This window comes from Bos indicus x Bos taurus, chromosome 2 (genome assembly GCF_003369695.1).
Source record: "Bos indicus x Bos taurus breed Angus x Brahman F1 hybrid chromosome 2, Bos_hybrid_MaternalHap_v2.0, whole genome shotgun sequence".
NCBI lineage: Eukaryota > Metazoa > Chordata > Mammalia > Artiodactyla > Bovidae > Bos > Bos indicus x Bos taurus.
Window position 1 is genome coordinate 61,484,514 of NC_040077.1, and position 23,741 is coordinate 61,508,254.

At 42.2% G+C, this 23,741-nt stretch overlaps 2 protein-coding genes across 2 annotated transcripts in view; one reads left to right on the top strand and one right to left on the bottom strand.

Moving 5' to 3' along the window:
• The window catches only part of LCT (lactase), a 52,774-nt gene extending 37,416 nt beyond the window's left edge, over positions 1 to 15,358 (top strand). The window contains exons 12-17 of the mRNA XM_027561788.1: positions 656 to 858; positions 2,720 to 2,829; positions 4,434 to 4,568; positions 9,206 to 9,429; positions 10,242 to 10,469; positions 11,090 to 15,358. Of these exons, the coding sequence (XP_027417589.1) occupies positions 656 to 858; positions 2,720 to 2,829; positions 4,434 to 4,568; positions 9,206 to 9,429; positions 10,242 to 10,469; positions 11,090 to 11,307 (1,118 nt within the window). The 3' untranslated portion in view covers positions 11,308 to 15,358. The remainder of the gene's footprint in view (positions 1 to 655; positions 859 to 2,719; positions 2,830 to 4,433; positions 4,569 to 9,205; positions 9,430 to 10,241; positions 10,470 to 11,089) is intronic.
• UBXN4 (UBX domain protein 4) overlaps positions 12,946 to 23,741 on the bottom strand; it is a 32,221-nt gene continuing 21,425 nt past the window's right edge. Inside the window, exons 10-13 of the mRNA XM_027561794.1 lie at positions 21,452 to 21,554; positions 19,537 to 19,668; positions 17,694 to 17,896; positions 12,946 to 15,766 (exon numbers count right to left, since the gene is read on the bottom strand). Coding sequence (XP_027417595.1) covers positions 15,628 to 15,766; positions 17,694 to 17,896; positions 19,537 to 19,668; positions 21,452 to 21,554 — 577 coding nt within the window. The 3' untranslated portion in view covers positions 12,946 to 15,627. The remainder of the gene's footprint in view (positions 15,767 to 17,693; positions 17,897 to 19,536; positions 19,669 to 21,451; positions 21,555 to 23,741) is intronic.

A 23,741-nucleotide genomic window follows, 5' to 3' on the forward strand; every position in this document is an offset into this window, starting at 1 on the left:
AGTGGGTCCCCGAAGAGAGTCAGGATGCCAGCCCTTGAGGCACACACTCTTCCAGGTACTCTGCCCGAGCCATGTGAGCCACTCTGTGGGTGAGGGGTATAGAAACCAACAGCAAGTGCCTTCTCTTTGCCAGACACAGTGCTTCTGGGCGCTTCACACACATGCTATTCACAAGAAGTCTGTATTGCTCATTTTGTAGAGGAAGAAACAGAAAGGCTGAATTACTCACCCAAAGTTACATGGTCAGCCAGGAAGAAGTGGAGCCAGGATCTGAATTCCATTCTTCCTCAAGAAAAAATCTACAGTCTTTCTCCCAAACACCAAGAGGCCATCTATCGGCAGAAAGTGATATTCTTAGCCACATTTATTCTTGTGCTGGGTCTTCATTGCTGTAGTTGCAGATTGAGGGCTACTCTCTAGTTGGGGTACGTGGGACTCTCATTGCAGTGGCTTCCCTTGTAGCTCTCAGCTCTAGGTGCATGGGCTCAGGAGTTATGGCGCACAGACTTAGTTGCTCTGAGGCACATGGGATCTTCCTGGACTGGGGGGTCAAACCCATGTCCCCTGCATTGGCAAGTGGACTCCCAACCACTGGACCACCAGGGAAGTCCTGGCCACATTTATTCTTCACTGACGTCTATGTCTGCATTTCCAGGGATCTCCTTTAGGCCCGGCACTGCCCCCTACATTGTTGGCCACAACCTGATAAAGGCTCACGCTGAGGCCTGGCATCTGTACAATGACGTGTACCGTGCCCGGCAAGGTGGCGTCATCTCCATCACCATCAGCAGCGACTGGGCTGAGCCCAGAGACCCCTCCAACCAGGAGGATGTGGAGGCAGCCAAGAGATACGTTCAGGTCAGATTTTCCTCTGGGTGTTGTTTTTGCTCCTTCTCTTTTCCCCTCCTGTCATGATCTAATGAAAACAGAATTAGACTGTGAAACAAAGATTAAGGATCTAGGCTTTGTTTTGCTATTACCTTATTTTGTGCACTTGGGAAAATCATCTAACCTTTTAATATCTTAGTTTTCTTGTCTTTAAAATAGACGTGACCTAACTACCCCACAGCTTTGCTGGAATGAAAGTTCTTTGGGGTTGAGTTTTCTTTCAAGTCTTAAAAAATCAGTTATACATGCAACTCTTACTGGATGCAACATTGGCTTGAGACTAAAAAATAGAAATTCAGCCTCTTCAGTCTGTGGTTTGACTATAGGACAGGGCTGCAACGTCACACTTCACCTCTAGGTGTCACTGTCTGATTTTACTTACTCTGCCTAAGACTTCCTTAAATTGGAATTCTGTGAAACTCATCAGCGCCCCTAATTTTCTAATTCCATGAGTTTAATATAAAGACTTGCATCTTTTGGTCATGGAATTTTGCTCTTAGGAAGTAGAGACACAAGTAAGCAGGTGCCAACATGGCCCGCCTTATTTCAGTCTGGGTCCCTGAAAGGAGAAAGAGAGAACAGCCCTCTTCAGGCATAGCTTGTCCCCGGCTCCTGCTACTGTCTCTGAAAGGTTGGAAGGTGCCCTCTTCGTGTTTCAGGATCAGGAAAGAAAGGCAAGCATCTCTCTCTCCAGACTGCTCCCACGTTTGGCCCTGAGGAGACCATGCAGCCTGGCATTTCTGAAAGGACACCAATGGCCTTGGTTTGCCAAATCCTTCACAAAGGAACTTGACAAAAGTGGTCAAATGAATTAAGTGCAAACGAGAATTTAATGTCCCCATTTGGTAGTCAGCTTGTGGGGCGTGGGGGAAGCCTAGGACCAAAATTAAGGTATTCCCTCATTTCAGATGCACAGAACTGATGAATTAGAGCTATAATTCATTTTTGGAAATCAAAAACAAACCTGCAGAAATGTCACGCTGTAGTCTCATCATCAGTCTGTTAGTGAGCTGTGATTCTGCAGCCCAGGACAGTGATCTGAACACCCCCTCATGAATTCAGCTTCCCCAGAAACCCAATTCCTCACCTCCCAGTGAACTGAAGCTTCTTTTACTGGAGCGAGTATGTTCTAAACCTCATCTTTGGCTGAAAATGGAAGGCTGCTCTCACTCCACATTCCAGGCAGCAGCCAGCAGTTGCAGGGAGGATGTGAGGAGAAAAGCCTCTCAGGACCCACAGCATCACAGCACTGAAGTGCCGTGTATACCCTGTGAGGGTTAAGGGTGGCCTGAACCTTACTTAAGAAAACAAACAGGAAAGTTCCCATTTTAGGGCTGCAAGTCCAAAGCCCATGAAGAACTGCCCTTTGCCTGGGTAACCAGGAGAGCCTCGCATCTCTGCTCGCCCTAGAGGAGAGCCTCGCATCTCTGCTCGCCCTAGAATGTTCTGATGGGCCCTTCGGCATTAGACCTCCCCTGTGGTCAGTGAGGGAATCAGGGCCTGGAGGCTTGGAGTCTCTCCCCGTCTTGGGCCCGGCCCTCCTAAGGGCAGCCAGGCAGGATCTAGCAGGCCCAGGGCTCAGTTCAGTTCACATCCCTCCAGCTGCAGTGGGTAGGAACACAGCCCTGCCCATAGTGAACTCCCAGCACGGTGACAAGACCCATGGGCATTTAAACTGCAACATGGGAACAGACTTAGAAGAAGGGCAAGTTTAAGACTGGGTGGGGAGAAGGAGGCCTGAGGTCAGTGACTCCTGGGCAGGGAGCTTGCTGTCTCCTGTGGGCCTACCTGTTAATGCCAACGCTGACTGTCCCTCCAACCCCTACTGCAGTTCATGGGAGGCTGGTTCGCACATCCGATATTCAAGAATGGGGATTACCCTGAGGTGATGAAGACGCGGATCCGTGACAGGAGCTTAGCGGAAGGCCTCAACAAGTCTCGGTAGGTCCTGGTGCCACGCCCTCAGCCACTGAGGCTCCTGGGTGGCTGGCACAGGTGCTGTTGGGGTTGGAGAGGAGTGTCTTAGGCAAGTTACTGTCTGAGCTTCCATGCATGCTGGAAAGACAACACGAGTGTGTATGTGGAGCTCTCAGCCCTGGACAGGCACAGCTCTGACAAAGGCAGTTGCTCTTGTTATTCTTTAGAATAGGCAGGCCATCTGGGGCACCCACTTCTTAGTGACCCACTGGCTCCCTCTTTGAGCCTCCTATAGCCCAGCTGTGAGGATTAAGTAATCCACCCCAACCCTTACATCATGCGTGTGCTGGCCTGGTTAGGGAAGTCCTGCTGAGCCAAAAGGTCTGATCTGTCGACCCTGGTCTCCAACCAGCAAGCGAGTGCTCCAGTTCCTCAACACAACCGTGCTGAAGCACCTACTGTGTACCAAGGCCGGTGCCAGGCCCAGCAGGGTCCACATAGAGGGGACTCTAAGTATGGCTTCCTCAGGTGCTGACACACCAGCTGGAAAGACAGTGACCTTCATCACTCCAGGGAATTCTATTCCCCAATTTCTTCATGCGTTGAAGACTCAGATGAGATCAGGGCAGGCTGGGTCGACCCAGGAGACCCCCTGGACAAGACAGGATATCGGCTGACTGGGCCTTGACAATGAACAGCACTGGGGAAAGCAGAAGGCTTTCGATCCAAGGGAAAGGGTGTGAGCACCGGCCTAGAGGTAGGAGTGAGTGGAATGCTGCAATTGGGGACACTGGCCCAGCAGCAGGGAGAGCCAAGGCCGCGCGGCAGAGCGACTGGAGGCTGGCACAGGTGCTCAGTCTTGAAGCCACAGGATCTGAGAAGCCCTTGCTGGCTCCTGAGCAGGGAAGTAAAAGGTATGGCAGCGGTGGTGTGGGGAACTTGGGCCTTAGTTTTGCCCCAGTATTTCAGAAACTCCAGGAAGTAAGGTTCTTTCCTAGGTTAATGGTAGCAGGAAGGTCAAAATGAAGTGTCAGGGCCTAAGCAGGGCATTCTCTCAGCAACCCTAAACCAGCAGCATGTGGTCAGGATCTGGGAGAGGGGAACCTCTAAGTGCTGCACACAAGGGCATGTTAATCACATCACACAGAAAAGTCTAAGAATACATGGAAAAAATGTAAATATGTATAGAAATAAGTCACACAGCAGAGACTGGCACAACATTGTAAATCACCTATATTTCAATTTTTAAAAATATATATGGAAAATGTTCTCCTAGATGTTTAAAAAGAAAGGGCAGTAAAATCATGAGAGCAGAAAAGTCCAGATCTCAAAAGGTCGATTTGTAAAAGCATTTCCCCTACTTGTAAGGACAGACTTTGGAGAAAAGCATGTCTAAACAAACCACAGTAAAAACTTAAAATCAGAAGAGAGGGTCTGTGAGGGAGGTGAGGTCTGTGTTCTGGTGGAAGGAGGCTCAGGCGCTTTTGGCAGCACCTGGGAAGGGCTCTCCTGGCTCCTGGTCAGCTGCCCGTGGGCACCTCAGGTACCTGAGTTTAGAGCCCTCCACCAGCCCTGCCCTAAGAGTCTCTTCCCAAAGCCCCACGCCTTTAATGACTCCTCCCGCCCAGGCTCCCTGAGTTCACGGAGAGTGAGAAGAGGAGGATCAACGGCACCTACGACTTTTTTGGGTTCAATCACTACACCACTGTCCTGGCCTACAATTTAAACTATGCCTCTTGGATCTCTTCCTTCGATGCAGACAGGTAAGTAAGGGCAGCTGGAACAATCTTTGGGAAAGATAGCAAAATGCCCTCTTACTTAGAGGCCTATACAGCCTCTGAAACCGCCTCCTGATGCTATGTATCCTGGGGTTTGCAAGACAAGCCCCAACTCCTGATATACACCTCTATCAGTCAGACAGTTATACAGGCTAGGATTTCCAAGATGCTTTTCATTAAAGCAGACAGGCTTAGAGTTTTTAAAAATAACTAAGATTTTCAGTTCAGTTCAGTCGCTCAGTGGTGTCCGACTCTTTGAGATCCCATGAATCTCGGCACACCAGGCCTCCCTGTCCATCACCAACTCCCGGAGTTCACTCAAACTCACGTCCATCGAGTCAGTGATGCCATCCAGCCATCTCATCCTCTGTCGTCCCCTTCTCCTCCTGCCCCCAATCCCTCCCAGCATCAGAGTCTTTTCCAAAGAGTCAACTCTTTGCATGAGGTGGTCAAAGTACTGGAGTTTCACCTTTAGCATCATTCCTTCCAAAGAACTCCCAGGACTGATCTCCTTCAGAATGGACTGGTTGGATCTCCTTGCAGCCCAAGGGACTCTCAAGAGTCTTCTCCAACACCACAGTTCAAAAGCATCAATTCTTCGGCGCTCAGCTTTCTTCACAGTCCAACTCTCACATCCATACATGACCACTGGAAAAACCATAGTGTCTCTGCTTTTTAATATGCTATCTAGGTTGGTCATAACTTTCCTTCCAAGGGGTAAGCGTCTTTTTTATATATATGTTTTTTCATCAGATTTTTCTCACTTATCAGATGTATTTCAGTTAAAATAATTTTCTTTTTTCCCTTTGAGGGTAAAAGTTAAACTATTTCTCTATTACAATAATGTATGTTCACAGTAGAAACATTAGAAAGCAAGAAGAGAAAATTCTTGTCATTCAGAAGTGTATATATGTGTATAGGTATACTACCTCTCTCTATATATGATATATATATTATACATAGTTTATATAGTATGTCAGAAATTTCATACAGGAATATATTACAGAAAAACAGGATTACACTTATGCACAGTATCTCTTCCTTTTTAAAAATTTCTAAATATCTAATATTGAGACATTTACAAAGACATTGTCATTTTATTTAATAACATCTAATACTTACAAAGACATTGTTATTTTATTCCCCATCTCAAGAGGAAAGGTGCCTGGGTCCAGCCCCGGTGGATCCAGGGAATTCGAAGCGGGGATGGCGTCGGCAAGGATCAGGAAACAACTGCTTAATTAAACGTTAATTAAGGATATAGAGTAATAGAATAAGGATAGCTCAGTGAGGAAATTCAGTGGAGAAAAGAGGCTGAATAATTCAGCCAGAAGGTGAGAGAAAGAACGACATGGGGAGACCAAGTTTTGGTGAACAAGGCCCGCACTTTATTTTTCAAAGTAGTTTTTATACCTTAAGTTATGCATAGAGGATAATGGGGGAAGGGGTAGAGTCAGGCAGTAAGCCAGGCTTTCTTCCTGCAAACTTATCATATGCAAAAGTTTAGGTGATTTGCATCACCTTCTGGCCTGGAGGCCTGTTAACATTTTAAGACCCTTTCTTCAGAAAATGTATTTTTCTCTAAAGGTGATTAGTCAGGCGCCACCCTCCAAAAGCATTAAAGTTGCATTCCTATAGGGCAAAAGTGTGGTGGGCTGTAACAAGAAAAAGAATTAACGCAAGGGTCCAAGGTTACAAACATTAAAGCTACTACTTACACCAATTATATTAATCAATACACTGCCAGGGACACAGCAGGTAAGGGATATGGAGACTTAGCAGCGAACATTGGCCCAACAAGTGAAAAACCCTTCACCAATACAATTTCTAATCAATCTTTTAACTGCTCAAAGGAATCTGTATTTAGACAGTTTAGAACATCTCATGCCTCTCACAGTTGGGAGGCTCTGAACAATCACATGTGGCCGGAAAAACCTATTCAGGCAGGCTAGAGGACTTCCGAAGGAGTTTGTAGGTTGAAACACTATCACACCCAGGAACTTTATTAACTGGAGCTATAAGTCAACTCTTTTTTCAGAGCGAGGTAGTGGGGGACAGTCCCCCCCCGCCTGTAAAGTCAGAGGTGTAGGTGAAAGCACAAAGCAGAAAGTAGGCAGGCTCTGGTTTGGGGGTAGATGCTCGAGAATTTCCAGGGGGACTCCTGAGGCTCGATCCCACCTTTGCGTATGCCGAACCTCCTTCCTCATGACCTTTGCCATGGGCGGAGTTCCTCACACTGGCTCCTGGCAGTGATAGAATTCCAGTTGAGCTATTCCAGATCCTGAAAGATTATGCTGTGAAAGTGCTGCACTCAATATGCAATATGCTGGGAGATGGCTCCCGGCAGAAAGGTTTAATATTCCAACATTCATTGTCTTCTGTAGGGTTTTTTTTTCTCCTGTAGACATTCCTTATTAGATTAAGAAAGCTTTTTTGGTCGGGTTTTGTTTTTGCTTTGTTTGGCTGTGCCACGCGGCATGCAGGATCTTAGTTCCCCCTGCAGTGGAAGTGCGGAGTCCTAGCCACTGGACTGCCAGGGAAGTCCCTTTTGTTCCTTTTCTGACAAGCACCTTTCCACATCAGTAGCTGTGAATCTGTCCGGAATCTCTGGAAACAACTGCCGACATCCCCATTCATCCTCCAACCAGCAGAGTCAGGCTTGCCGAGAGGGGCTGAGGTGGCGCCCTGCTGGTTCCTGCACCCACTCGACTGCTACCTCACCGGTCCTGGGACTGTCTTCCCAGGCGCCTGTGCTCAGCTTATGAAATGTCCCACGTTCAGTTCAGCTGAACAAGATAAATCCAGCTGCTGGTAAAAGTTTTTTTTTTTTTAATTGAAGGACCGTGAATGTTAAATATCTAAATGGCTGGTCCTTATAATGAAATGCATGAGCCTGTGCCTCCCCTGGTGGCACACCTTTGGCACAATGTGATACCCTCTCTTTGCCCATCACTGGAGAGAGAAATAGGGTCTTGGGCACTTAAGGCAGGTCCTAGCGTATCTACCCCATCATCACACTAATGGGGGCCCAAATATTCGTTCCTGTGGGTGTACCACCTGTTGACCACACATAGGTGACTCAAGGGAGCCCCTTTCTGAAGACCTAGCACTCGCACTCCGTGGGAGTACCAGCACCCTTCCACGTCTAGTGTGAGGTGTGGCCTGTTACCGAGTGGCTTGGAGAGTTAGGTCCATGAGCAAGTCCATTCCTGTGTACTGGTGGAAAGCTAGACCAGAGAGTTTAGGTGGCCCATCCAAAGTTACACCAGCACTGATTGATGTCACTACAACCAGTGAAAAGAGAAAAGCAAAGTAATGCTCAGAATTCTCCAAGCCAGACTTCAACAGTATGTGAACCGTGAACTTCCAGATGTTCAAGCTGGATTTAGAAAAGGCAGAGGAACCAGAGATCAAATTGCCAACATCTGCTGGATCATTGAAAAAACAAGAGAGTGCCAGCAAAACATCTACTTTATTGACTATGTCAAAGCCTTTGATTTTGTGGATCACAACAAACTGTAGAAAATTCTTCAAGACAGGGGAACACCAGACCACCTGACCTGCCTCCTGAGAAATCTGTATGCAGGTCAAGAAGCAACAGTTAGAACTGGACATGGAACAACAGACTGGTTCCAAATCAGGAAAGAAGTACGTCAAGGCTGTATATTGTCACCCTGCTTATTTAACTTATATGCAGAGTACATCATGAGAAACGCTGGGCTGGAACAAGCACAAGCTGGAATCAACATTGCTGGGGGAAATATCAATAACCTCAGATATGTAGATGACACCACCCTTATGGCAGAAAGTGAAGAAGAACTTTCACTTTGATGAAAGTGAAAGAGGAGAGTGAGAAAGTTGGCTTAAAACTCAACATTCAGAAAATGAAGATCATGGCATCTGGTCCCATCACTTCAAAGCTAATAGATGGGGAAACAATGGAAACAGTGAGAGACTATTTTAGGGGGCTCCAGGATCACTGGTGGTAAGTGCAGTCATGAAATTAAGATGCTTGCTCTATGACCAACCTAGACAGCATATTAAAAAGTAGAGACATTACTTTGTCAACAAAGGTCTGTCTAGTCAGAGCTATGGTTTTTCCAGTAGTCATGTGTGTAGTGTGAGTTGGACCATAAAAGCTTAGCACTGAAGAATTGATGCTTTTGAACTGTGGTGTTGGAGAAACCTCTTGAGAGTCCCTTGGACTGCAAGGAGATCCAACCAGTCAGTCCTAAAGGAAATCAGTCCTGAATATTCATTGGAGGACTGATGCTGAAGCTGAAACTCCAATACTTTGGCCACCTAATGTGAAGAACTGACTCGTTGGAAAAGACCCCGATGTTGGGAAAGATTGAAGGCAGGAGGAGAAGGGGACAACAGAGGATGAGATGGTTGAATGGCAACAGCAATTCTGTGGACATGAGTTTGAGTAAGCTCCGGAGTTGGTGATGGACACAGAAGCCTGGCGTGCTGCAATCCATGCGGTTGCAAAGAGTCAGACACGACTGAGCGACTGAAGAGTCAAAAGGTTGTTTTTTAGTAAAAATCTTGTTCATGCTTTGTGCAGAGGGTCTCTTGGGATTTATAAACTGACACCTAATCCCTAGTGTTTGAATTTGCAGGGGAGTGGCCTCCATCACAGACCGCTCCTGGCCAGACTCCGGCTCCTTCTGGCTGAAGATGACCCCTTTTGGCTTCAGGAGGATCCTGAACTGGTTGAAGGAGGAATACAACAACCCCCCGATCTATGTCACAGAGAACGGAGTCTCCCATCGGGGAGAAGCAAACCTCAATGACACTGCAAGGATCTACTACCTCCGCAGCTACATCAACGAGGCGCTCAAAGGTATGACGGGCCTACCTCTTCCTCTGTGTGCACCTTTTATTGTTGGAAACGTCTAACGTCTGCAGCCGATAGCGCACCCACGAGTCTCAGATGAGAAAGATGAGCCTTCTACCTCCTTTTGGGTTTAAGCCTTTTTGGGGGGCTGCACACTACGATTTTTCCTTCTTAAAGCTCAGCAAGCAAAACCCTGCACCCGAGTTCCTGGCTTGCCCTTTTCTCTGTCTGAGCCTCCGGTGTCCATGTCCCTGAAAAGCAGCGCCCTCTTGTGGACAGTCTGGGCAGGGCCCAGGAGGAATGGGCTGGAGAGATTGTATGATCTTTTGTTCCCCAAGCAGAAGTCTGAGACCCTTACAGCTCAGCAGAACCACCAGGGATGGGACTATGACAGGGGAATGTAAGTAATGCTGAGTAAAAGAAAGTGAGCAACGCAGCAGCAAAGAGAAACAAGTAGAAAATCTTATTCCAGATAAAATCTTTCCCAAGGGTCCCTTGAGACTCTGCCCAAGACCAGTATCCTAAGATGTGAAGACGATGATAGCTGACCCAGCACGGTTAATTTAGTCTATACATGTTCCTGGCTCCCGATCAGGGTTGAGCCTGTCTAGAAAAATGCAGATGGCTCTGTGGTAACACCCACAGGGGACCAGCTAATGATTCCTTTGTGCAGGGTGGGCTGCTCTCTCCAAGAGCTGAAAAAAGCTCCCTTGACCTGCAAGTGGGGACTGTGGGAGCACTGTGGGCAGGCCCGGGCCCGGTGGAGAGGGGCTTAGCCCATCAGAGCAGCTCATGCTGGGGCCTCTGTCTTTGAGCAGCTATGCAGGATAAGGTGGACCTTCGAGGATACACGGTTTGGACTCTGATGGACAACTTCGAGTGGGCCACCGGCTTCTCAGATAAGTTTGGTTTGCATTTTGTGAACTATACTGACCCTGCTCTGCCAAGGATCCCCAGAGAGTCAGCCAAGGTCTACGCCTCCATAATCCGGTGCAGTGGCTTCCCCGACCCTGCTGCAGGGCCACATCCTTGTCTTCAGCAAGAAGGTGAGCTGTGGTTCTGGGATGGACAAAGCCAGAGGAGGAAGGGCAAATGGGCCTTTCTCAGTCCGTTTTCTTCTAGTTTATTGCCAGCCCTCTCTGCCTCTCCATCCCCTTCATTCATTCAACCAGTATTTTCTTTTTCTTTGAATGCTCCAGACATTTCAGGATGGAACAAAGGAATTAAGGGCTAAAGTTACATCTAGAAACCAGGCCCTGGCCTGGAAACAGCAATTTTAGATTCTTTCCCCAGCCCTACCATTAACTTGTTATGTAACCTTAGGCAAGAAATGAGTCAAATGCTGCGCCGAGGCCAGGATCAAAGAGTGACTAAAATATTGTGCCTGGCATTGTAAGGTGCCCAAGATTTGCTGAATGACTGACAAAGTATAAATTACTATACAAATTGAGACAATTATCCAGTATAGGTTTTACTCTAATTGCTGAAAGATGCTTAAAACTGCATGACTTCTCTCATAACTCACGAAAAGGATGTGCACAGTCACCTCCGTGATGTGCTGACCCTGGATACAGGGTAGCTTCTCTCCAGCAAGGATCTGGCTTGCGCTTAATAATCTAGGTCAACATGATCCAATAACTCCATATCGCCTGTTGTCCTCTCCTAGATGCTGAGCCCACCGCCAGCCCCGTGAGACAGAACATTCAGTTCCTGGGCCTCAGGCTGAGTACGACGGAAGCCCAGACAGCGCTTAATGTGCTCTTTGCTTTCATGCTTCTTGGAGTCTGTTGTGTTGCACTTCTGTCCTACAAGTATTTTAAGCGTTCCAAGCAAAAGCACACACAACCAGGTGAACAGGAATTGAGCCACAGGTCTTCATTCTGACCCAGAAGTTACCACCTCCTCCAGTTCTCCTCCTAGTTTCTCTGCAAGTCTTTGCCACCCCCAGGACCACTGAGGATCTAATACTCTGTCTATAACAGACTTTATAAAAATCTCTGCACTCTTAAGACACTAATCTTGAAGGATTTCAAGTCCCTGATTAAAATGGAAGTATCCCCACCTTGCCCCCATATCAGGAATTCATCTGGGCATTAGAAGACCCTGCGAGTGGCTCCTGTGGAAATACGCAGTTACTGAACTCAACTACTAGGTTCTGTGAGTCATTTAACTGAGCTGTTTTAATTTTCAGAGATTTTTAAAGGTGGAAACATTAGTAAAAACCATAGCAATCCTTTTCATGAAAAGATAACCGCTAGGTCATCTCCTGCTTTCTTTAAGTTCCCTCCTAGCCTCTCTTACCTTCTGTTTCTCAGAACCTGAAAAAGATGCTCTTAATGGTGTCCTGTCTCCTACGGGTGCTTCTCCTCAGAAGACGGGTTCCATAGCAGTTATGAACATCCCCGTTCACAGCTTCATCACATTAATCCTCTGCTATTGGCTTCCGGAGGCCAGAGGACCATGTCTCAGTGTCTCCGGCAAGTACATTTTTGGAGACAGGACAGAGGGAAGCACACCCACTACATCTGTATGTTTATTCACAAAACATTCAGAGAAGTGGGTGAGTCTATCACTTCCACTCAAATGTGCTCATGAGACAATCACAGAATGGAAGACTCTAACTTATTTAACCTATATATTCTTTCTAGATATCTAGGAGATATTCTTTTTTAAAAAATAGTTTTCAATTGGTTTTAAAAGGTTGATCATGCTCAAGATGTTGCTTCTGGTAAGCGTTCCTACCTGAATTGTATCTATAGAAAATTCCTACCACAGTGTCCCACTGCTGTGGGCCCCAACCTGGCAGTCAAGATTGTGGGGCACAGGCATTTTCTTCCACCAATAGACAGGAAAAGTTGATCAGATGGGGTGAAGATGGTTCTAAAACTGCTATAAGAGATTTTTATAAGCTGTCAATTTTATGTAAATTAATCTTCAAAAGTCAGTATACCTTTTCTGCAGGGGTAGGGCAGGAAATGGAAAAAAATAATATAAAGTTGCACATAAAACTCACTTGTAAAAAGAGCCAGGATAAATCTGGGGGGGGGTTGGAGAAAAAAATATAAAGCTAGTTACTGTTTTGAAACGGAGTGAACAGAAAGATCAACAAAGGAAGACAGAGCCTAGACACAGACCCAGCTGCATACCAGGGACAGGGTGCACGCCAGAGGTGACCTGCCAAATGGCGGGGCGGTAGAAGGGGCGATGATGGACCAGTCCTTATATAAATGGAGGTGGGCCACAGGCCAGTTCTAAGGATGTTAGTCACAGGTGCGGGAAGGGAGCCACATTCCTTACCAGAATATAAGATTTAAATGTAGAAAAATGAAACCCATGAGAATGTCAGAAACCCATGAGAGTGCTAGGACAGACAGGTGAGGTTTTTTAAATTACTTTTTGAAGTGGGAAAAGTATTTTATATTCAAGACTTACGACCTGGAGGTCATAAATAAAAACACTGATAAACAGGACCACATAGAAATTATGGCAAGAAATTACCATCAACATACTCATCAAAAGATGAACAGGGAGAAAATATTTATAGCATATGCCAGACAAACAGCTAACTTTCTTAATATACATGAAATCTGTTGTAAATCAGTAAGAGAGATAAACACAAATGAAAATTGGCAAAGAAAACACAGGCAGTTCTCAGAAAATAAAATAACCAATAATATTAAAAGATGTTCACCTTCATTCACAATCAACACGATGCATATAAAATGCACACAATTTTTCATCTATCAGGTGGATAAAGATGAAAAAGTATAATACCGTGTTGGCAAGCATCCATGTTCTCCTACCTGTCAGTAGGGCTGTAAATTCACAGAGCCTTTAGAGGAGGCAATTTGGCAGCATTTTTTATAATCCAAACTGCAAATACCCTTTGACTCAGTGACTTACAGGTGTATTTCCACAGCTAAGAAACTTCCCAAAGCTATGTTCACTGTAGTGACGTTTGTAACAGAAAAACAGAAACAAGCACATAAACTGTAATAACCAATGAAAGCAGTAAGAGAATAGGTAGTTTACCAAGTAAAATGCTCTGCAGGCACTAGTAAGAATGAGGTAGCTATGTGTTAATGGGGAAAGATCTTCAAGACCGTGTATGTTAAAAGGCAAGATGCAGAGTAGTATACATATAATACGATCCCATTTATTTAAAAAATAAAGATTACATATTTGCCTATGTACACGTAAAAATTTTCTGAAGACTACAAGAGAAACTTGAGAGAGATTACTTCTGGAGACTAGAAGTCTTCTAGATTAGAAGACTAATCCACAAGACTAGATTAGTGTGTGATGCCAAGAGGAAGACATCATTTTACAGCCTTCCATACTGTTTTGAATTTACCATTATACTTTTTAAAATATGAAATTGAGGCAGGATCCTCGTACTCAAAGATTGTGAATCATTCTTTTATGTATGTTTCTCTAAGATCTGCTTTTGATTTTTTTCAAGGGAAAATTGATTTTTTATTCACATATTACTGTATTTTTCAAGATGAGAGACCTTTACTTAAATGAGATGCTTGCTGGAGATGTATCTATTTCAAACTCTTTCCTTAAATTATGAAAGTAATTTCATTACAGAAAACTGAGAAGACATATAAGGATGAAAATGAACTAAAATCATAATATAAATCACTCTTACTGCTGTTGGTTTTTCTTTCTTTACATTATGCTAAATATACTATATATGATGTGTTTATAAAGTTGAGATCATACTGTACCTGCAGCTCTGTATCCTGCTTTTTCCCCTGAACACATAACAAACAGTCAATAAATATGTTAAATCAAATTGCTGAATTAGTATTGTCCCATTTTTCCTTAGCAAAAGTTAATTCTGCAGAAGGCATGTAGTTGGGTTTCTGAGGTTGAATAAATAAAACTTAACAGGTTTATACCTAAATTTTGCCTGTATTTATGATCATTCCTTAGAAAAACTTTTTAGATCAAAAAGCATGAAATTTTTACGGCTTCTGCTAATGTTTTTTCAGAAAAATTATACTAGTTTTCACTCCTACCAACACCACCCCTGGTCTGTTTCCTTGCCAACACTATTACCATTGTTACTTCATAGGTGAAACAAAATTTGCTCTGAGAAAACTTCCTCCTCTCATTACAAAATAAACTCAGAGTCCTTCTACAACGTTAAGTATCTTCCAATCTAAACACAAAAGGTTAGAGAGGAACAGTCAAAATTACCCCCTTTTCCAGACATTCTTAGTGTCTTCACCGACATAAACATATCACAGTATGTAAATCAGATTAAGAATCTAAAATTCTTAATAATAACCAAATGAGCAAGAGGCAAATCTTAACTCCCTACTTCATGCCCAACAGTACAGGTTCTTTATTTCTTTGAAGAGTGACTATCATTGAGGGCGAAACTCCAGTATAAAGGTGAGAACCAGCTGTAGACCGGCAGTTGTTTTGCATCTAATGAGAACAAAGGCCACTACATTATGCAAACAAAATGATGCCTCCCTGCTTAGGAGAGACACTAACATAGCATCAGTGTGTGTCAGAAAACTTCTTCCTGCAGTGATATTTATGGTAAAGTGGTCCCTCCTTTCTTGGGAGAGCTCCAGGCAGTACAGATGGGTGGGGGGATTCAGAGACACATGACCTCCACAGAGCCCTGTGCAATACAGAGATGCTAGAATAACAAAACTTAGAGCAAAGATAAGATCATTCTGATTTTTGGAAAAGTTTTTTTTTATTCAGTGTTTAAGTAAGATTAAAAACTACAAGATTTTGCTTGCAGCTGATGAGCAAGAATTATCATCTGGCTGGCTAGTTAAAATGCTCTCAGAGTCAGATTACTCAGTGACATAACAGTTACCTTGTGTTGGCTTAGGGATTCAGAGCAAAACAGCCCTGAACAAATGTATCATCTGAGAGCATAGGGCTAAAATGGGCGTATGAAATACTGAATAAGAAAGCTGATAAAGGGAGGCTGTTACAGACTTTTTGATTTTTTTTTAGGCTTCTAGCAGTTGGTTACCATATACAAGGACCCAGCAGCCAGTTATCTGACCTCTTGTCTGAGTTAAACAACTTGAACCCACTAAGCAGGAATAGAGAGACACTTTGTAGATGAGCTGGAACACATAAAGCAGTCCCACTTCTCCAGCAGAATTTTAGTTGAATTAAATCATAAGAGAAACAATGATTTTTGCACATATTGTACTTGTCGCACTACATCTGTTGAGTGGAATTCCCATTCCAGGTGTTGTTTTCATCTTCACCATCGTCTTGAGTCCTCAATCTATATATCTTGCCTTCCTTTTTAAAGTCTTCCCCCCGTTTCTCCAGCACTCTTTTTCTGACTGGTTCCCTGATAAAACAGAAGAGGGAGAAAAAGGAAAATGATAAAAAATGAAAACAGCAGTAACACAAAGTCTTCTCCTTTAAACTGCCATTAGTACAAAGACAACTATAGTTTAAGGAAAGTCCATGGGAGATCACTGTATCTACGAACGCTGACTTGAATTTGGTGCTTTTTAACTCCACCTGTTCTCTAAGCCAAACCAGTCAAATGCTTCCCATGTCCATGTATTTTTTGATGACTTACTAAGTTTTAGAACAGTGGGACTGTCTGCCAACTAAATTGCTCCTTTATTATTTATGCAAGTTGATATATCTACTAAAATATTTATAATTTACACGGCACCCTAGTGGTTATCACAAACTCCATTCATAGCTTAATATATGGAAATGGTCAGTTAGCAATTCTTAACTCTTTTAAAATCTTTAAGAGTGATTTATTTCTACATGGACAATTAAGAACAAACCTTCTTCATCTAAAAATGGGAAGGAAACAGGTGAAATTTAAACTAATACATTCTCCAATACTAGAGAGGGAAAAAAAAAAGCAATAATGGAACACAAAGCTTCCCCCACTCAAACATTTGTCCCATTCTTTGCCCCAATGCAAGACCTTTTCCCTTATTTGAAGTAAGTTTTTAAGACCCATTCAGCAAGCTCTTTCAGGATGAAATGCTTCCACTCATGCTCAGTAGGAGTTCTAAAATTCAGACCTAACAAGACCTAGTTTGAATGCTGCTCTGTAAGAAGAGAAGAATTTCTCTGTGTCCTCCTCACTTGAGTAATGTACTAAGGATATAACTGGTCTTCTTGCATAATAGTTAAGAAGGACATCAAGATAAAGACTGTATCAGCCCAGCAACAATATTCACTCAAATCTTCATTTAGACAGTCAGCAGGACACAAAATCAGGGATCTCCTTAGAGCAGACAGGGCTTCCCAGGTGGTGCTAGGGCAAAGAACCCACCTGCCAATGCAAGAGACATGAGACACCTGAGTTCAATCCCTGGGTTGGGAAAATCCCCTGGAGGAGAAAATGGCAACCCACTCCAATATTCCTGCCTGGAGAACCCCATGGAGAGAGGAGCCTGGTGGGCTATGGTCCATGGGGTTGCAAAAAGTCAGACAGGACTGAATTAACTTACCACTCACAACTGACAAAGGCAAGGGTTTTCTTTAATTACCAAAGATTGGTGTGAGGATTTGCCATTAATGGCCCAATAAAGTATTGAACAGCAATAGGTATATAGTGTAATAAATTATGCTATTAATTATTAGAAGGGGGTATAATCTTAAATTTTAAGAAAATACTTCCTGTTAACCTCTTTCAAAAATTTAGAATTTTAACAGAGGTGTGGGCTAAGACCATTAGTGCTGTCTACTAGTATTACCATTCTAACCATGGCCATGTGCAATAAAAGGCCTCTTGGTTAAGGAACCAGTCCAAAGTAACTCTGAAAGAGACACCATTTTCAAGTGAATATACATTTTCCTCATTTTGGTCTTCTCTAAATGACCCAGAGAAGGCAGTTAAATTATCTAGAGCACAATGATCCCTCTAAAAGTAATCATGTGCGATGACTGTAAGAAATTAATGGAATGAAGTATCTTGTCAGACAAGATATGGCTAACAAGAAAGATACTGCTATTTAGACCTGAAAAAAGTGTATCTTTTATTATGGAATAAGAGAATCCAATAAATGAAATAATAAAATCAGTAGCAGTGAAGCTGCTTAGCATGGAATAAATTTTATAGAAAGAGGGCTGAGAAAACTTAGGTAAGGAGTTTCCCAGGTGATACAATAAAGCTTCAGAACATGCTGGGTTTTCCCCTTTACATAGAAAAAAGGCAAAGTATCTATAAATTTTTTTTTTTCAGTTTGAATAAGGCATTGGGCATTACTAATGTATTTTGCAAATGGGGAAAACACAAATACCTTTTTTCTGAGTTGCTAGACGATGCAAGGTTTGAGGTTTCCAAACTTGCTGCTCTCACCGAGGTCTGTGCAGGAGGAGGATTACTAAATAAGAAGTTGCTTATCAGTCTCCAGATGGCAAGGAATGGGTAAAGCACTGTCCCCAACAATGTCCAAAAGTCTCCACTGGAAGAATGTACCATGGATGTAGTTGGTCTTCCTGCCTAAAAACGAAGAAAGAAACCAAAATAGACTACATCAGCCCAACCACATCACACACAAGGTTCTAGATAAACTTTTTATCTGGGAAAGTCCTATGGATTTTACTTTACTGCAATAAAGTAAAATTGCCATCTTTTGCTATTTTTCAAGTGTATATAAACTTCAAGGAACTCCTGGAATTCTTTTCCTTTTAAGGAGCAATCACAACATAGAAACCAGAAAGTAGTTCTCAATGAAATGAAACAATTACTTTGAAGACAACTAAACTTTTGTAATGAAGTTAACAACTCTGATTTTAAAAGTCTGTATGATTTTAAAAAAGAGAAAGGTTTCAAATATCAATGACTCCACAAAATCCTGAGTACTGGAGGACTGTTTTAGGTTTGAGGCCCTGCTTTCAGTTGGGGTAAACTATAGTCATCCACCCTTATCTCAGGGGATACTTGCCAGGACCCCCAGTGGATGCCTGAAACCATGGATCATACCAAACCCCATATATACTACTTTTTTTCCTTTACATACATACCTGTGATAAAATTTAATTTATAAATTAGGCACAACAAGGGACTATCAAAATTGCCAGCATCACCAGTATTGAGCTTTGGGGCTATTATTATATAAAATCAGAGTTACCTGAACACAAGCACTGCAGTATTTCATCAGTCTTATCGGATAGCCAAGAGGGCTGCAAGGTGACTAATGAGCAGGTAGCACATACAGTGTGGATATGCTGGACAAAGGAATGATTCATGTCCCAAATGGGACATGATTTCCTCACACTATCACAACGGTCCGAAATTTAAAACTTATGAATTATTTTTAGAATTTTCCATGTAATACTTTCAAAGTGCAGTTGCCCCTAAGTAATTGAAAGCAGGGAAAGAGAAGGGGCAGATTTGGGGGCACTGCTGCTGCTAAGTCGCTTCAGTTGTGTCCAACTCTCTGCGACCCCACAGACGGCAGCCCACCAGGCTCCCCCGTCCCTGGGATTCTCCAGGCAAGAACACTGGAGTGGGTTGCCATTTCCTTCTCCAGTGCATGAAAAGTGAAAGTGAAGTTGCTCAGTCGTGTCCAACTCTTCGCAACCCCATGGACTGCAGCCTACCAGGCTCCTCTGTCCATGGGATTTTACAGGCAAGAGTACTGGAGTGGGGTGACACTGCCTTCTCCCTTGGGGGCACAACCATACGCTAACCAAGCTATGGAAGACCCAGGCTCTCATCCCAGCTCTGGCACTTAAGGTGGCACATTTAAATTTTCTGGGCCTCTTTTTTTTAATATCAGAGATTAAAATGTTGTTAGGATTAGTATGTTTAAAACTTAATGTGATTTTTATGTTAAAACATTTTTTTTTAATTGATAAACTGCAATCATACATAAATACAATGACACCAAGCCAGCAGATTAGACAGATGAGGGAAGAAGTTGAAAATGTGTTTAGTGTGTTTAGTCTTTTACTAACGTTACAAATATAAAGCCCAGGATAATGGAACAATAAATTAATCTAATATTTTTGGATACTTTGGATTCTAATTATCCACAGTATATTTTTTCACTTTCCCTTCCTCTAATTATAAGAAAAAATCAACAGCAGAACAGACAGACCTGTAAGAATAGAAAAAATATACATGCATATACATACTGGCAACAGTACCACTGAAGCACTTGGGGCAAGTTCCAAATCCAATAACTTCTTTTTATAATCTTCTTTGGTAAATTCCCTCCTGGGAAACATTGTTGCTAATGAAAAGTTACCGTAAGTGTTGCCAACAGTCTGTAATATAAAAATAAGTTTTAAAACCTTACAGTTGAGCCTTTTTAAACTAAGATATTACAAACTCATACACATTCAAAATGACTGATTTAAAAGTTCACTTAAATATAAAATCAAAACATTCATAAAAACTCTGTGCTTTAAAAAACAGCTGAAGGCTATCAAATACAAATAGTACTTAAGAGCTTTCATAACAAAATGACCACAAAATATCAAGAATATGTTTTCTAATAGCAAGACTAAATAAGATGAATAAAAATGAACAATTACATATCTTAACTATGACTACAGTTTGCAATTAAGAATTTCCACTGTTGTTTGTCAAACTTATGTTAGTATCTCACAAATACCCATTTAGGTTATAGGTATTTCATATTAAAAACATGAAAAAATTCTAAAATGAAAAACTAAAATTAAAAATTCTGGAACAGATCAGAATTTCCCTCGTATTATTTATATATATATATATATATATATATATATATATATATATATATATATGGCATGAGTTTTTGCCTCTTCCTTGACTCAAAGAGTAAATGGTCCATAATCAACCCATATTATACACATAATCCAGTCCTAGGAATTTACAGTGGGCAAGCAACACAATCACCTTCACGCTGTTAAGTCACCTATACTTGTAAAATCTTTCAAAGGGAGAATGTAACTTTTGTTTTTTGTAATATTTTACTCTAGGTCATATATATGCATATACACACATATATATATACACACAGACACACACACCACCACCCCCCGCACCCCCTGACTGTTCTCACTCAACATCAGGTCACTAAATTAGATCACTGTACTGAGGTGAAGTTCTAACAGGACTGATGCAATCAGAGATCTCTCTTTACTCCTGTGATTGCCTCACTTACCTGTGGCAGAAGCAAAAGACTCAGGCCAGGGCAGGCCATTTGAGGAGGCCCCAAGTGGGGCCCCAAGGCAAAAGTGGAATGAAAAAGGCTATGTGGAGTGGATCCTACTATTAAGCTTGGTGAAAACAGTTAATAAAATAAGTTTATTGTCCAGCCAAGCTCACCAGTGGAAGAAGCTTTTTAGGTATCCTTTTCCTGGGACCTATTAAGTGACATAGCCGACTAAATGCAGAAGAGATCTAGCAGAAAAGTCTGAAACCTAATTTCAATCTTGAAGTGATACATGAAATACTGGTACAAGCCTCATTTTGAATACATAATCTATCAGAATAAAAAGTAATTGGAAAGTACTCATATCTTATTTTCTAAGATGTTTATTTCACACCCATTTTGTTCAGATTTTGAACAAGGCTAAGTTCTGGAAGTAAATTCCTGAGGAAGATACTTGTTGCCAAAAACAGATTGATTATTGATCTTTAGTTTGACCAATCAGCAGATGGTGGGAAGATTGCCAGCCCCACAGCATTCTAAGCAACTTGCAGAAAATTTGCAGAGGACCAAGAAAAACTGCATCTTTTATTGAGGACAGCTCCTTTAGACTTCTGGAAAATCACTTGCTTTTCATTCCTCCAGCTGAATGTACTGAGCAGTGAGAAAAGTTTCCAGAGTCTATTATACGGTGTCAGCAAATCCCTCTTTTCATAGAACAAGCAGATATGCTGTTCCCATATGGCACTCATACATGACGGAAGCTCCACAACATCCCAGAGGCATCTTGTGCCTCCCTCCTGGGGATAAGTCATGACTTACTCATACTCTTCCAATTCTGCCTGGAAATTTTTCCCTCTTACACTTAATAACCCATTCATCGACCTTCATTACAATTCATGACATAAATTTACCTGTGCAGCAAACTGTCTAGCTTCTTCTAGAGGAGCATCAGAAGGGAATTGATTTGTAAAGGAAGAACCATCTGGAAGACGGAACTGAATTCTCGCAACAGTGCTGTAAGAAAATGAAAATTAAAAGTCAGCATCTTTACCTCTACAAGTTCTCAAACTGTAAAACTAGGAGAAGATGGAAGTAAAACTGTGTAATGAAAACAGGAATTTATGGAGAGTGAGGGAGGGGAATTGGAGGAAGGTGGTCAAAAGGTACATACTTCCAGTTTAAGGCAAATAAGTACTGGGGATGTAATGTACAATAGGGTGACTCAGCTAACACTGCTGTGTGGTGTAGGGAAAGCTGCTGAGAGTAAATCCTAAGAGCTCTCACCACAAGGAAAGGCTTTTTCTTCTTTATATTGTATCTCCCTGTGGCCCTTGTACAACAGGGGTCTGAAATGCACGGGTCCGTGTGTAGGTGAAATTTTTTTCAATAAACTGCACTATCCATGGCTGATTCAATCCACAGATGCAGAACCACAGATATGGCGGGCCAACTGTAAAGTTATACGTGGATTTCTGACTAGACAAGGGTGGCGCAACCGTGGATGCAACCCCAACTCTTGCATCATTCAAGGGCCAAGTGTATATGAGAAGATGGATGTTAGCTGAACATGTTGTATCAATCACTTCAAAATATATGTAAATCAAACCATCATGCTGTATTCCTTAAACTTATTCAGTGATTATGTCAAATATTTCTCCAATTAGAAAAAAAACTTTTACAGTAAAATCTCATTATTTTTAGCAACAGTTATTTTGAAATATAATTCACATAAAATTCATCCTTTTAAAATATACAATTCAGTGGTTCTTAATATAGTCAGAGCTGTGCAACCATCATTGATTCCAGAATATCCTTATCCTTTAGAAAGAACGAAAGCCCATCAGCAGTTAGTCCCATTCCTCCTCTCCCTGCCCCTGGCATCCCACTCATCTGCTCTGTCCTTCTGGATGTCTGTTTCTGGCATTCCATATAATGGAATCGTAAGATGGGTGGCTTCTGGGTTTTGTCATACAGCATTTTGTTTTCAGGTTCATACATGTTGCACCATGTGAAAATACTTCATTCTTTTTTTTGGTGAATAATATTCCATTGTATGGGATATATATCCATTCTTCAGTTGACGGACATTTTAGTTATTAGCACATTTTGGCTATTATGAAGAATGCTGCTATGAATACTCACATACAGGTTTTTGTGTGCAGACTGTTTTCAACTCTCTCGGATGTATACTTAAGAGGAGAATTGCTTAGCATTTTGAGAAACTGCCAGGTTGTTTTTCCCAAAGTGGTTGTACCATTTTATAATCCCATTAGTAATGCAGGAAGCTTCCAAAATCTCCACATTCTTGCCAAGACTTGGAGATCACCTTAAATTGACGCATCCTAGAAAGTGTGGTTTTGATTTGATTTTCCTAGTGACTAATAATGTGGAGCATCTTTTCATGTGCTTATTGACTATTTGTATATCTTCCCTGGAAAAACATCTCTTTAAATCCTTTCTCCATATTCAAATTGGGTTGTTTGCTTTTTGTTGTTGACTTCAAGTCTTCTTTTTACATTCCAGTTACCAGTCCCTTATCAAATATATGGCTTAAATATATTAAGCCATATAATTAAATATTGGAGAAAATTAAGTATTTTCTCCAATTCTTTTTTTTTTTTAATTGCACCACGTGGCATGTGGGATCTCAGTTCCCTGCCCAGGGATCGAACCCATGACCCCTCCAATGGAAGCATGGAGTTGTAACCACTGGAGCACTAGGGAAGTCCCTCCAATTTTGTGGGTTTCTTTTCCCTTTCTTGATATCTTTTGAGGCACAAACGTTTTTAATCTCGGTGAAGTCCACCTTCTCTGTTGGTTTCTTTTGGCACTTGTGCTTTTGCTGTCTAAGAGGACTGCCTAGTCCAAGATCACAAGGAGTCCTTATTTCCTGCCCCCAACAAGAGTTTATCCTTTTTAACTTTCACACTTAGGTAGATGATCCATATGGTGTGTGAGATAATGGTTCAAGTTTATTATTTTACACCTGGATATCCACTTGCCCAAGAAGCATTTGTTGAAGAGACCATTCTCTCCCCCATTGAATGGTCTTGGTATCCTTTTCAAAAATCAACTGATCATAAAGATATAGGTTTATTTCTAGAGACTCAAAGTCCTCTTATAGGCATACCTCAGAGATGTTGATTCCACATCACTACAATTAAGTTATCACAATAAAGGAAGTCACATGGAATTTTTGGT